General features: G+C 54.7%; 1 protein-coding gene across 7 annotated transcripts in view; it reads left to right on the forward strand.

Moving 5' to 3' along the window:
- SS18L1 (SS18L1 subunit of BAF chromatin remodeling complex) overlaps window positions 1-13,064 on the forward strand; it is a 40,023-nt gene that overhangs the window by 18,603 nt on the left and 8,356 nt on the right. For all 7 annotated transcript variants that reach the window (XR_010125114.1, XR_010125115.1, XR_010125116.1 and 4 more), the window contains 5 exons: window positions 715-894; window positions 2,161-2,325; window positions 2,821-2,922; window positions 4,093-4,185; window positions 11,685-11,804. Coding sequence is in view for 4 of the 7 variants with exons in the window: in XM_054468095.2 (XP_054324070.1) it covers window positions 715-894; window positions 2,161-2,325; window positions 2,821-2,922; window positions 4,093-4,185; window positions 11,685-11,804 (660 nt within the window). In the remaining 3 variants the exon portion in view is untranslated. The remainder of the gene's footprint in view (window positions 1-714; window positions 895-2,160; window positions 2,326-2,820; window positions 2,923-4,092; window positions 4,186-11,684; window positions 11,805-13,064) is intronic.

The raw sequence follows: 13,064 nt of genomic DNA on the forward strand, positions 1-13,064 counted from the left end.
AAGCCCCATCTTTACAAAAAATAAAAATATTAGCCGGGTGTGATGGTGCACACTTGTAGTCCAAACTGTTAAATACTTGGGAGACTGAGGAGAGAGGGTCACTTGAGCTTGGGAGGGTGAGGCTGAAGTGAGCCTTGTTGATGCCACTGCCCTGCAGCCTGGGTGGCAGAGCCAGACCCTGTCTCAGAAAATCATAACAAAATAACAACAGATAAACGATTCATCCTGTGCTTTGCTAGCATGTATGCTGCTTGCTTTTCTTTCTTTTTTTTTTTTTTGAGACAGTCTCGCTCTAGTCGGCCAGGCTGGAGCGCAATGGGCATGATCTTGGCCCACTGCAACCTCCGCCTCCCGGGTTAAAGCAGTTCTCCTGCCTCAGCCTTCCAAGTAGCTGGGATTATAGGCACGTGCCACCACACCTGGCTAATTTTTTTGTATTTTTAGTAGAGACGGGGTTTCACCATGTTGTCCAGGCTAGTTTCAAACTCTTGACCTCAGGTGATCCACCCACCTTGGCCTCCCAAAGTGCTGAGATTACAGGCATGAGCCACTGCTCCCGGCCACTTATTTCTTTATTAGTCACTTAATCATTAATAGTGCTGTTGATAGCAACTCTTCCCAAAATCACTTGAAGGGAAATTGGGGCGTTTTCACCTTCAGAAGTGGTGACCTGGCTCCCCAGCACCTGACACCACTCCCTGCTCCCCATGCCAGGGCCGAGCCACGTGTCCATGCAGCAGACGGCGCCTAACACGCTGCCCACCACCTCCATGAGCATCTCTGGGCCCGGCTACAGCCACGCGGGGCCTGCCTCGCAGGGCGTCCCCATGCAGGGGCAAGGCACCATCGGCAACTACGTGTCTCGGACCAACATCAACATGCAGTCCAACCCAGGTACCTACTCTGTCTCTGCAATGCCGGGGGGCCTGGGGCTGCCTCCAAGACCCTTGACACATGCACGTTGGACATGCGGTCCCCGGGGAGCTGCCCTCCTGCTGGGTGCTGGAGGGGAGGGGCCCATGAATCGGGGCTGGCTGCCGCCTCTGAGAGCTTCCGAAGGGATGGGCGCCAGTGGGTGCACAATCAACTCCTCCTGTGCCCCAGCTTTGCGAGGGGCTGGGGTGTTTCCCATGGAGTCTCAGGGAATGCCCCAGGGAGTGGGGGCCACTGGCCCTGGGTCTGGACAGACAGCACTGGGCTCTCAGAGGTGGGGTAGAGTTGTTCCCTGGGGAGGGAACAGCCTGGCCAGAGGCATGTCAGTGGAGAAGACAAGGGGCCAGAAGCGCTGGGCCAGAGGCCACAGCCTTTCTGCAGGGCAGCGGGAGCCCGAGAGCGGGGCCGTCCGCCATGGTGGCCACGTGTGGTGTTGGGCACTTGAGAAGCAGCGGGTCCCCATCGCGTTCCATGAGCATCGGCCCCGGTCGCGTTTTGTGGGCGTCGGTCCCGGTTGAGTTTCTTGAGTGTTGGAGACACACGGACTTCAGAGGCTTAGTGTCAAAAAAGGGTGCTGAGGACCTCCTTAGGGTTTTCTCACAATAACTGAACGTTAAGCATTTATTGTGGACATACTGACTGAAATAAAATGCATGATTCAAATGGATTTCACCTGTTTGTTTTTACTTTTCACTGTGGTTATTCGAAACTTTAAAAAGTGTGGCTTGTGTCATTTCTGTTGAACGGGGCTCCACTAGGGGCTTCTGAGCAGGGGACGTGTACGACAGGCCAGTGTGAAGGGCTGTGAGGTTGCAAAGCTGCTAAGGAGGGGACAGTGTGACCCCTGAGGCCAGCTCAAGGGACCAGGGAGAACAGGACTCGAGCCACAGTGGAATTGGGATTGTCACGGGAGCTGTGTGTCCGAGGAGAGGTGGAAGGGTGGTTGTTGGCTGTGGAAGCCGCTGGATCTTCCTGCCCGGGGGCTCTCCCTGTTGTTTTCTGCACGTCGGCACATTTTTAAATAGTCGGTGCAAGCAGCGGGTCTGAGCATGCAGGGCGTCAGTGCGGGCCACGTAGGGGAGGTGTGCCTTGCAGCGGAGGACGACGTTCTCGTGGGGAGCACAGGAAAATAACGAGGAACCCGCCCGGGCGCAGGAGGTAGTTGGGTGTGGGAGGGAGGGCGGGAGGCTTCCCGGGGTGATGTGGGGCCTCTGTCCTGTCATTCAGTGTCCATGATGCAGCAGCAGGCGGCCACGTCGCACTACAGCTCGGCACAGGGCGGCAGCCAGCACTACCAGGGCCAGTCGTCCATCGCCATGATGGGCCAGGGCAGCCAGGGGAGCAGCATGATGGGGCAGCGGCCCATGGCACCCTACCGGCCCTCCCAGCAAGGTAACGTCCGACCGGGCCAGGTCTCAGGCACAGCTGACGGCCGCGGGTCGTGAAGTGCCGGGCTGTGTGCGCTCCTCTGTGAGGAGCCTGGGGGAGTGAGGCTTGGTGCCTTGGTGTTATATTGAGTGTGGATGCTGGGGTTGAGGGCCAGGGTGTGGCCCGTGGAGGGTCTGTCCCCAAGGAGTCAGTGTTGGGGGCAGGGGCGGCAGTTGTCATTAAGAGTGTCACAGGCCAGGCTCATGCCTGTAGTCCCAGCACTTTGGGAGGCCGAGGTAGGCGGATCACCTGAGCCAGGCGCTCAAGACCAGCCTGGCCAACATGGTGAAACTCTGTACTAAAAATACAAAACATAAGCTGGATACGGTGACAGCGTGGGGTGTTTTGCTCGGGTGGGTGAGGCCATTCAGCAGGGCCTTGGCTTCCCCAGCGAGCGAGGAGGTCCTCCAAGGGAGGAGGGCGCGGCCGGCGCTGGCGCTGAATGTGGTTTCCCCGCAGGCTCTTCCCAGCAGTACCTGGGCCAGGAGGAGTACTATGGCGAGCAGTACAGCCACAGCCAGGGTGCCGCGGAGCCCATGGGCCAGCAGTACTACCCCGATGGTGAGCACTGGCGGCGGCCTGACCCTGCCGGGAACGCAGAGCAGCTGCAGGGACGAGGAGGGCGAGGAGGGTGTGGCCACTGCAGTGTGTCCTCGGTCATTCCAGCTCAGGCCTGGGCTACAGGCAGAGCGGCCAGACGCCCTGCAGGAGCAAGGTAGGGGACGGGGTGAGCTGGGCTGGCAGTGGTGCCTGGCCTCTGCGGAGAGAAGCTGTGGCGCACACCGCTGCACTCGCCTCCACGCGGTCTTGCCTCTACTGCCTGAAAGGCTATGGGAGTTGGAGGCGGATAATTGCAGCCCCCAGCTGTAGATAGGTGGAAATGTTCAAGAAGGCGCCTTCCAGCTTCACAGAGAATGCCCTGAAGGTGACGGCTCCACCTGCAGCGCCTCCTCCTGCCCCTTCTCATCTCTGCAGAGTATTTTACCATCGTCACCTTTCAGTCACCTTTCAGTCTTTGCATAGTCCCAGGGCTTGTGGAGGGGATACTGAAAGTGGTCTTGGCTGAGAACAGCGGTTCACACCTGTCATTCCGGCACTTTGGGAGGCTGAGGCAGGAGGATCGCTTCAGCCCAGGAGGCTGAAGCTGCATTGAACCATGATCGCGCCACCGCACTCCATCTTTGATGACAGAGCAAGACCTTGTCTCTAAAGTAAAAATAACAATAAAATACAGTGGTCTTAAAGGCTGGGTTGATCCCTGGGTGGCATCCAGGCAGGGAGCTGGCCTCAGCCAGCAAGGGGCAGGTGCACAGGCAGGTGGGCAGGTGGCAGCAGGGCAAGCCACCCGTGCCACGTGATGGTCACATGCAGTGAAGGCCTCGGTAAGGGTTGGACCCCCCTGCCTGCATCCTCCCAGGAGCTAGCAGTGGGGAGGAGAAGGCAGTCGGGTCACTAGCATGGCTGTGTGGCAGGCACTGAGAGCGCTGATCCTCTGCATAAATCCCCAGGTAGCTTCACAGTCGCCCCGAGAAGGAGGCATTGATGTCTGCGTTTCAGTGAGGAGGCTGAGGCTCAGGATGTTGGGGCATGGTCTGGGGGGACACGGGTCCTGCCGGCTTTTGTTGCCTCCCTGGCCCGACAGCATCTCCCCAGCCTGGGTCTCAGTCGCCTCCTCCGGGACCTGCGCGGTGCGCAGCCTCCACTGACTGTCGCCATCTCCATTTCGCACAGGCCATGGCGATTACGCCTACCAGCAGTCATCCTACACGGAGCAGAGCTACGACCGGTCCTTCGAGGAGTCCACGCAGCACTACTATGAGGGGGGTAAGGAACACGGCTGCATGCTGGGCTCGAGCATAAGAGCCACACGCAGCAGAGTTAAGACGCTGCACCCTTAGGAGCATGCAGTGCCTGCCTTCAGTGAGTCCCTTAAATCACAGCACAGTGCGTGGGAGGAGAGACTGTGTTCTGGGAGCTGGAAATTCAGGCTGTGTCGGGAGCCCCGCTTGCCTTATGTGTGTGTTCGTGAGACAGAAAAGGATTCAGCCGGCCACGCTGGGGTTGGGGGCACAGACTCGGTTATTGGGTCCAGCCAGGGAGCGTGGGGCCTGCGACAGGAAGGATTCAGCCGGCCACGCTGGGGTTGGGGACAGAGACTCTGTTATTGGGTCTGGCCGGGGAGCGTGGGGCCTGCGAGCCACTCTCAGAGCTTCCTCAGCTGGAGGCCAGCAGTGGCTGCGCTGGATGTGGCCTCGCGTTTCTTCAGACACCTGCAGGCCAGGAAACGCACATCTGTGGCTGGGGGCTTGCCGCCCTTCTTGGCGGTCCTGGGCAGCGCTGCGCTGGGGGCTGTGTGTCGGGTGGACTTGCCCCTTTCTGTGGTGTCTGTGCCCCTACCCTGGCTGCCCTGAAACCCCAATAGAACGTCCCAGAATGTGGAGTTGGGAAGAGGTACACACAGCCAGTTCCAGCCCCACCCCAGGATAAAGGTGGCCCCCAGAGAAGAACTGATGATGGCCTGCGGGATTGCGTGACCTCGTCCGGGAGGGAAGGCGGGCCTGCAGTCCCTGGGGAGAGGGACCTCGTGTCAGCTGATGCTGACCGGCAGGCAGCAGTGGCTGAGGCCTTCCCACTGCAGGGCTGCGATTTATCAAGAGGTAACAGTGTCGGTGAGGCTTCACCAGGTACACAAAGCAGGCAGGCACTAAACGGCTACAGATTTCCTTGTTTGGGTTACTTCTTAAAAAATTGGATGTATAAAAGTTTTGCTTCTGAGCTTACACATCTCAGCCTGCTGTGAAGAAATAAAGCACGCAAGTGTAGGCATATATAGAAACATCATGGTATGCGCTACGAATGCCTGTGACATTGAAATGTCAGTTATACCTTCGTAAATCTGGGGGAAACAAAAAGTACATGAATACATAATTAAAGTTTAAAAGAAGAAAGAGCCTGGGTGTTGTGGCTCACGCCTGTAATCCCAGCACTTTGGGAGGCCAAGGCAGGCGGATCACTTGAGGCCAGGAATTTGAGACCAGCCTGACCAACATGGCGAAACCCCATCTCTACCAAAAAATACAAATATTAGCTGGCCGTGGTGGTGCACGCCTGTAGTCCCAGTTACTCAGGCGGAGGCGGGAGAATCGCTTAAACCTGGGAGGTGGAGGTTGCAGTGAGCCGAGATCGTGCCACTGCATTCCAGCCTTGCGACAGGATAAGACCCTGTCTCAAAAAAAAAAAAAAAATTAGCTCGGTGCATTGGTTCACACCTGTAATCCCAGCACTTTAGGAAGCCGAGGTAGGTGGATCACCTGAGGTCAGGAGTTTGAGACCAGCCTGTCCAACACGGTGAAACCCCATCTCTACTAAAAATACAAAAATTAGTTGGACATGGTGGCATGTGCCTGTAAGCCGAGCTACTCAAGAGGCTGAGGCAGGAGAATTGCTTGAACCTGGGAGGTGTAGGTTGCAGTGAGCTGAGATCATGCCATTGCACTCCAGCCTGGGCAACAAGAGTGAAACTCTGCCTCAAAAAAATAAATAAATAAATAAAAGAAAGAAAGAGCCAGGCATGGTGACTTACACCTGTAATCCCAACACTTTGGGAGGCCAGTGGAGGAAGATAGCTTGAGCTCAGGAGTATTTTTTTTTTTTTTTGAGACGGAGTCTCGCTCTGTCGCCGAGGCTGGAGTGCAGTGGCACGATCTCGGCTCACTGCAACCTCCGCCTCCCGGGTTCAAGCAATTCTCCTGCCTCAGCCTCTTGAGTAGCTTGGATTACAGGCCCCACCACCACGTCCAGCTAATTTTTGTATTTTCAGTAGAGACAGGGTTTCATCATGTTGGTCAGTCTGGTCTCTAACCCCTGACCTCATGATTCACCTGCCTCGGCCTCCCAAAGTGCTGGGATTACAGGCGTGAGCCACCGCGCCTGGCCGAGCTCAGGAGTTTGAGGCCAGCATGGGCAACGTGGCAAAACCCTTTCTCTCCTGAAAGAAAAAAAAAAAGCCGGGTGTGGTGGTGGGTACCTGTAATCCCAGCTACTCAGGGGGCTGAGGTGGGAGAATCGCTTGAACCCAGAGGCAGAGGTTGCAGTGAGTTGAGATTGCACTACAGCACTCCATCCTGGGTGACCGAGCCAGACCCTGTCTCAAAACAAAAGCCACCCTGTGGCCAGTGCCCAGAGGCTATCTTCTGGCATATTGGCTGCAGTGGTGCCTCCGTAAGCCCTGGGAGTCGGCAGGATCTCTGCCATCATGGGGCTGGCCCTGTCCCTTCCATCTTGGAGCACAGGGTTCAGCCTTGTCCACGGCGAGGTGTCCACATGCACCTGCCCAAGGCTGCCACACTTTATCCCAAAAACAAACGCAGGATGTGCCGTTCAGTCTTTCAATGTCTGATGTAGCTTTTTTTTTTTTTTTTTTTTTTTTAAAGAGACAGGGTCTTGCCCTATCACCTAGGCTGAAGTGCAGTGGCCTGATCATGGCACACTGCAGCCTTGAAATCCCAGGCTCAAGTGATCCTCCTGCTTCAGCCTCTCGAATTGCTGGGACTAAAGGCATGCACCACCAGGCCTGGCTTTTTTTTTTTTAATTTTTGTAGAGATAAGGTCTCGCCATGTTGCCCAGGCTGGTTTTGAACTCCTGGGCTCAAGTGCCACCTCACCCTCCTGCAGTGCAGGGGCTCCAGGTGTGCGCCATCGCGCCCGGCTGATAGGTACTTCTGTAGCTTGTTGTGGGTTACATACTCTTGCCTTCCATCATTGATGAGAAATTTGCTAAAAAGCTTAGTAACCTCTTAAGACCAGTAAGACAGATGGCGTGGTTTCCTCCTTGATTTAGAAGCATTTTATTCGATCTGTTTGTTAGACTCTGACATGAGGAGTGCACATACGTAGGTGACACTTTACCCTATAGCAGGTGGTACTGTGAAGTCTTGGAGGGGTGAGAGGCCTGGGGATGCTTTGCTTTGAAGAGACTGGCGGATGTGTCATAGCCACCTTCAAACACAACTGTGGCCCATGGTGCAGTGGAAAGGCTGGGGGGACGTTAGGAGGAATGGGTCAAAGGCACCATAAAGAATTTTCCAGGCCGGGTGCAGTGGCTCCCACCTGTGATCCCAGAACCAGGCCGGGTGCGGTGGCTCCCACCTGTGATCCCAGCATCAGGCCGGGTGTGGTGGCTCCCACCTGTGATCCCAGCATTGTGGGGGCCAAGGCAGAGGATCACGTGAGCCTGAGAGGTTGAGACCAGCCTAGGCAACATAGTAAGACCCCCTCTCTACTAAAAATCAAAAACATTAGCCAGGTGTGGTGGCATGCGCCTGTTGTCCCAGCTACTTGGGAGGCTGAGGCAAGAGCATAGCTTGAGCCCGGGAGGTCGAGGCTGCAGTTAACTATGATCACACCACTGTGCTCCAGCCTTGGCAACAGAGCGAGACCCTGTCTCAAAAATAAAAAGAATTTTCCAACTTTTGAGTCATCCCACAGCAGGATGAGTGGGACAGGCTGGTGCTGGAATTGTTCCTGGTGACGGCATCAGTCAGGAGCCTGCAGAATCTGATAAAACGAGAGGGTGCTCATGCGCAGGGCACCAGTAATAGGAGGGACCAGAGTCAGGCCGACCCAGCCAGGAGGGGACAGTGGGGGCCACGGGGTCACTCGTGCTGGGCAGGAGCATCGGGATGTGGTGCTCGGTGGGGGAGGGGCCAGGAGAGGGGTGCGAGTCCCATGTTCGCATCACAGTGAGGTTTGCAGTGACGCATACTGGACAGAGCCCAGCCCCTCGTGACCTGGCATCTGGGCGCCATTGCTGCTAGGAGAGACCGCCCATGAGCTGCAAAAGCCAGGTATGGAGCTGGGTGTGTGGGATGTGCCTCTGTGAAAATGCAGGCAAGATGAGACTGTACCCTTGCACACACCCACACTCACACCATCAGCCAATGGACAAACACCAAAACAACCAACACAAATGCTTACGGGTAGGAGATGGGGTTAGGGCTCGGGCAGTCCAGAGCAGGGGTGGAAGTGGCCACCTTCCCAGGACCTCTTGAAGGTATGGGTCTGTCTGTATGTACCTTTGAATCATGTAGATGTATTGGCAGCTTCAGAAGTTAAGTTAAACATCACTGGGGCCGGGCACAGTGGCTCACGCCTGTAATCTCAGCACTCTGGGAGGCTGAGGCGGGTGGATCACTTGAGATCAGGTGTTCGAGACCAGCCTGGCCAACATGGTAAAACCCTGTCTCTACCAAAAATACAAAAATTAGCCGGGCTTGGTGGCGCATGTCTGTAAGGCATGCTACTTGCGAGGCTGAGGCATGAGAATCACTTGAACCCAGGAGGCAGAGGTAGCAGTGAGCCAAGATCACGCAACTGCACTCCAGCCTGTGGCGGCAAAGCGAGACTCCATCTCCAAAAAAAAAAAAAAGGAACATCATTGTTGGCTGTCACAGAAACTGAAAGGACCTCACTTTATGGCTGTCCACACCATCCACACCTCCTGGAGTCCCGAGCGTGGCTGGCGTGTCGTGTGCATTTCTCAGGCCCTCGCCAGGTGGTGACCAGTGTGTCCCAGGAGTGGACGACAGGGTGGTGTGGCCGGGGCCTGTGGGACACATCTTCCCCAGGCAGCGCTGGGGCCGCCTTGGCTGCATCCTCGTGTGGATCACTGTGTTTTTATGTGACACGGCTTTGAGCGTCGTTCACTTGTTCCTCGTGGCTCATTGTGTCCACATCTTGCTCCTTCTGAGCAAGCAGAGGGTGTGCTCTGGCCTCTTGTTTCACACACAGATGCATCATGCCCGGCACCTTCTCACGGGCACCCCACAGAATGCCAGAGGGTTCTTAGAATAGAGAAAGAAAAGATCTGGGCACGGTGGCTCACTCCTGTAATCTCAGCACTTTGGGAGGCTGGGGCAGGCGGATCACGAGGTCAGGAGATCGAGACCATCCTGGCTAACACGGTGAAACCCCGTCTCTACTAAAAATACAAAAGAATTAGCCGGGCGTGGTGGCGGGCGCCTGTTGTCCCAGCTACTCGGGAGGCTGAGGCAGGAGAATGGCGTTAACCCCGGAGGCGGAGCTTGCAGTGAGCCGAGATTGTGCCACTGCCTCCAGCCTGGGTGACAGAGCGAGACTCCGTCTCGAAAAGAAAAGAAAGAACCCTGGAGTACTTGCTGGTTGTGGAGGAAGTCCCCACATCTGCCCGCCCCGTTGCTGTCCTGTTGAGAGCACGGCTTGGGCTCCCCCGAGCCCTGCAGATTTCATGAAACACGTCTGAAAACGACGAAGGCCTTTTCCACAGATGTTGTGCCCCCTTTCCCTGCAGTTATCTCAGCAGCCCCCTTTCTTCAGGGATAGGGCGGCTGCTGCCAGTTCACACCAGATCACCTGAGCACCCACTGGGGTGTGAGAGCCAGGCCTGGTCCCTGTGTGCTGGGGCTGGGTGTTCTGAGCTGGCACTCTCACAGTTGTTGCATACCTGCTGGGTACCAGGGCAAAGCTGGCCCATTTCCTACAAACTGGCTCCTTTTTTTTTTTTTTTTTTTAATGTTTTTTTGAGATGGAGTCTCGCTCTATCGCTCAGGCTGGAGTGCAGTGGCACGATCTCGGCTCACTGCAACCTCCTTCTCCAGGGTTCACGCCATTCTGCCTCAGCCTCCCGAGTAGCTGGGACTACAGGCGCCTGCCACCACGCCCGGCTAATTTTTTGTATTTTTAGTAGAGATGGGGTTTCACCGTGTTAGCCAGGATGGTCTCGATCTCCTGACCTTGTGATCCACCCACCTCGGCCTCCCAAAGTGCTGGGATTACAGGCGTGAGCCACCGCGCCCGGCCACAAACTGGCTCCTTTATTATGTAACAAATAAAGTGGGCTATAAAACATGAGAATATGCAGGCTGACCCCCAAAAGCCTGACACTCTTGAAAACCCACTCCCCCATGTCTCAGATGGCTTTCATGGGGGCAGGATAAAGGACTGTGACCTTAAGTCTTCTCCCGTGATGGTGACAGCTCATTTGCCAGCTGTTGCTGGAACCAGCCCTGGATTTTGAGGAAGGCGTGGAAGTTCAAGACTCAAGATATTTCCTGGATAGAGAATAACTGGAAAGGCTCAAGTAAGTTTTTCCAAAGCTCTCGCCTTAGGAGGAGTTCAGCCTGGAATAAGAGCGTGTGTTAGTTTTGTCATCCCATCTAACTACAGATTGAATTACCCTGATAGGTTTTTAAGCCATTCCAATGTGCATTATCTCAATAAAGCTGTTATTTAGAAAAAATACTAGATTGCAGTTTTAAAATACTTAAATTTTACAGCTTCTAAAAAAGGAAAGTTATTTCCAACCAGAAAAGTAAAGTAGAAAAATGGATTCTTTGCGCGGAGCATGGTGGCTTACGCCTTTATCCCAGCACTTTGGAAGGCAGGGGCAGCAGGATTGCTTGAGGCCAAGAGTTTGAGGCCAGCCTGGGCAACATAGGGAGACCCTGTCTCTACAAAAGATTTCAAATTGCCTGGGCATGGTCGGTCACCGGGGCTCACACCTGTAATCCCAGCACTTTAGGAGGCCAAGGAGAGCGGATCACAAGGTCAGGAGATCGAGACCATCCTGGCTAACATGGTGAAACCCCTTCTCTACTAAAAATACAAAAAATTAGCCTGGCGTTGCGGCGGGCACCTGTAGTCCCAGCTACTCAGGAGGCTGAGGCAGGAGAATGGCGTGAACCCGGCGGGTGGAGCTTGCACTGAGCCGAGATCTCGCCACTGCACTCCAGCGACAGAGCAAGACTCCATCTCAAAAAAAAAAAAAAAAAAAAAAAAAAATTATCTGGGCACGCTGGCACACACTGTAGTCCTAGCTACTCAGGAGGCTGAAGTGAGAGGAACACTTGAGCCAGGGAGATGGAGGCTTCAGTGAGCTCTGATCGCACCACTGCACTCCAGCCTGGGTGCCAGAGCGAGGCCCTGTCTCTGAAAAAAAAAAAAAAAAAAATTATATCTGCAAAGACCCTATGTCCAAATAAGGTTCCATTCACAGGTACTTGGAGTTAGGATGTCAGCATCTCTCTGGGGAGCAGTTTGACCCGCGACGCTGGCGTTCGTCTCTGTCTTAGTTGTCATATTAACCATTTCGTTTCTTAGCTTTCCATTTGTATTTCTCTAAGATAAAAGTGTAGTATAGTATTTGAATGGTTGTGAAAAAATAAACACGCCGAAGCAATGGATTTGGTTTTGGGATTCCAGAGTTACTGTGTGGTGAGTGGGCTACAGAATGAGCCCCCTTAGCCCAGGTGGGGAAAGTCATTTCCGTGTCTCCTCCCTCCCTCCAGGAAACTCCCAGTACAGCCAGCAGCAGGCCGGGTACCAGCAGGGCGCTGCGCAGCAGCAGACGTACTCCCAGCAGCAGTACCCCAGCCAGCAGAGCTACCCCGGGCAGCAGCAGGGCTACGGTAAGAGGGGAGCACGGTCCTCGGGGCCCCCCAGCGCCCACCCCTGCCCCTGCCACATGTGGGTACGTGCTCAGTACCCCAGCCAGCAGAGCTACCCCGGGCAGCAGCAGGGCTACGGTAAGAGGGGAGCACGGTCCTCGGGGCCCCCCAGCGCCCACCCCTGCCCTTGCCACATGTGGGTACGTGCTCAGTGACCCTGGTGCTCAGGCAGATGTGTAATAAACTTATTGTGAATACCTTTAGGTTTCCAGAAAAGTTAGAAACATCCCTGCATGTAGACCTGAAACATCTTATTTTAACTTAAACATAAATTCATTGCCCACGTGGCCTGTGATGGGAGCCAGTGTCCCGTCTATCTGTCACCTGCATGCCTCAGTCCCAGCTTCGACCTCTTTGACAGAGCAGGTCAAAGCCTGTGGGTCTCAGCCTTCACTGCAGCTTACAATCACCCAGGAAACTTCTGAAAAATAAGGTCTGGGCTGCCCCAGGTCTTTTTTTGGAGCAAAATCTCAGTTCTCAGGATGAGCTCCACACATGTGGTTTCTTATGAGGCACGTACCTGATTCTGCTATGCTTATTCAGCCCTTTACAGCCATTACTAATTAAATAGTATAAAAATTACTTGAGGAGGCCAGGCGTGGTGGCTCACGCCTATAATCCCAGCACTTTGGGAGCCTGAGGTGGGCGGATGACCTGAGGTCAGGAGTTCAAGACCAGCCTGACCAATATGGTGAAACCTTGTCTCTACTAAAAATACAAAAATTAGCTGGGCATGGTGGTGGGGGCCTATAGTCCCAGCTACTCAGGAGATGAGACAGGAGAATTGCTTGAACCAGGAGGTAGCGGTTGCGGTGAGCCGAGATCACACCACCATACTTCAGCCTAGACAATAGAGTGAGACTCCTCCTCAAAAAATAAAAATTAAAAAAAAATTACTTGAGGCTCAGTGTGGTAGCTCATGTCTGTAATCCCAGCACTTTGGGAGGCTGAGGCAGGAGGATTGCTTGAGCCCAGGAGTTCGAGACCAGCCTGGATGACATAGTGAGACCATCTCTACAAAAAATACAAAAATTAGCCAGGCATGGTGGCACACTCCTGTGGTCCTAGCTACTTGGGAGGCTGAGGCAGGAGAATCACTTGAGCCTGGGAGGTGGAGGTTGCGGTGAGCCAAGATCGTACCACTGCACTCCAGCCTGGCCTGGGTGACAGAGTGAGACCCTGTCTCAAAAAAAAAAAAAAAAAAAAAATTGGCCTCTATCA

The sequence above is a fragment of the Pongo pygmaeus genome, chromosome 21 (genome assembly GCF_028885625.2).
Source record: "Pongo pygmaeus isolate AG05252 chromosome 21, NHGRI_mPonPyg2-v2.0_pri, whole genome shotgun sequence".
NCBI lineage: Eukaryota > Metazoa > Chordata > Mammalia > Primates > Hominidae > Pongo > Pongo pygmaeus.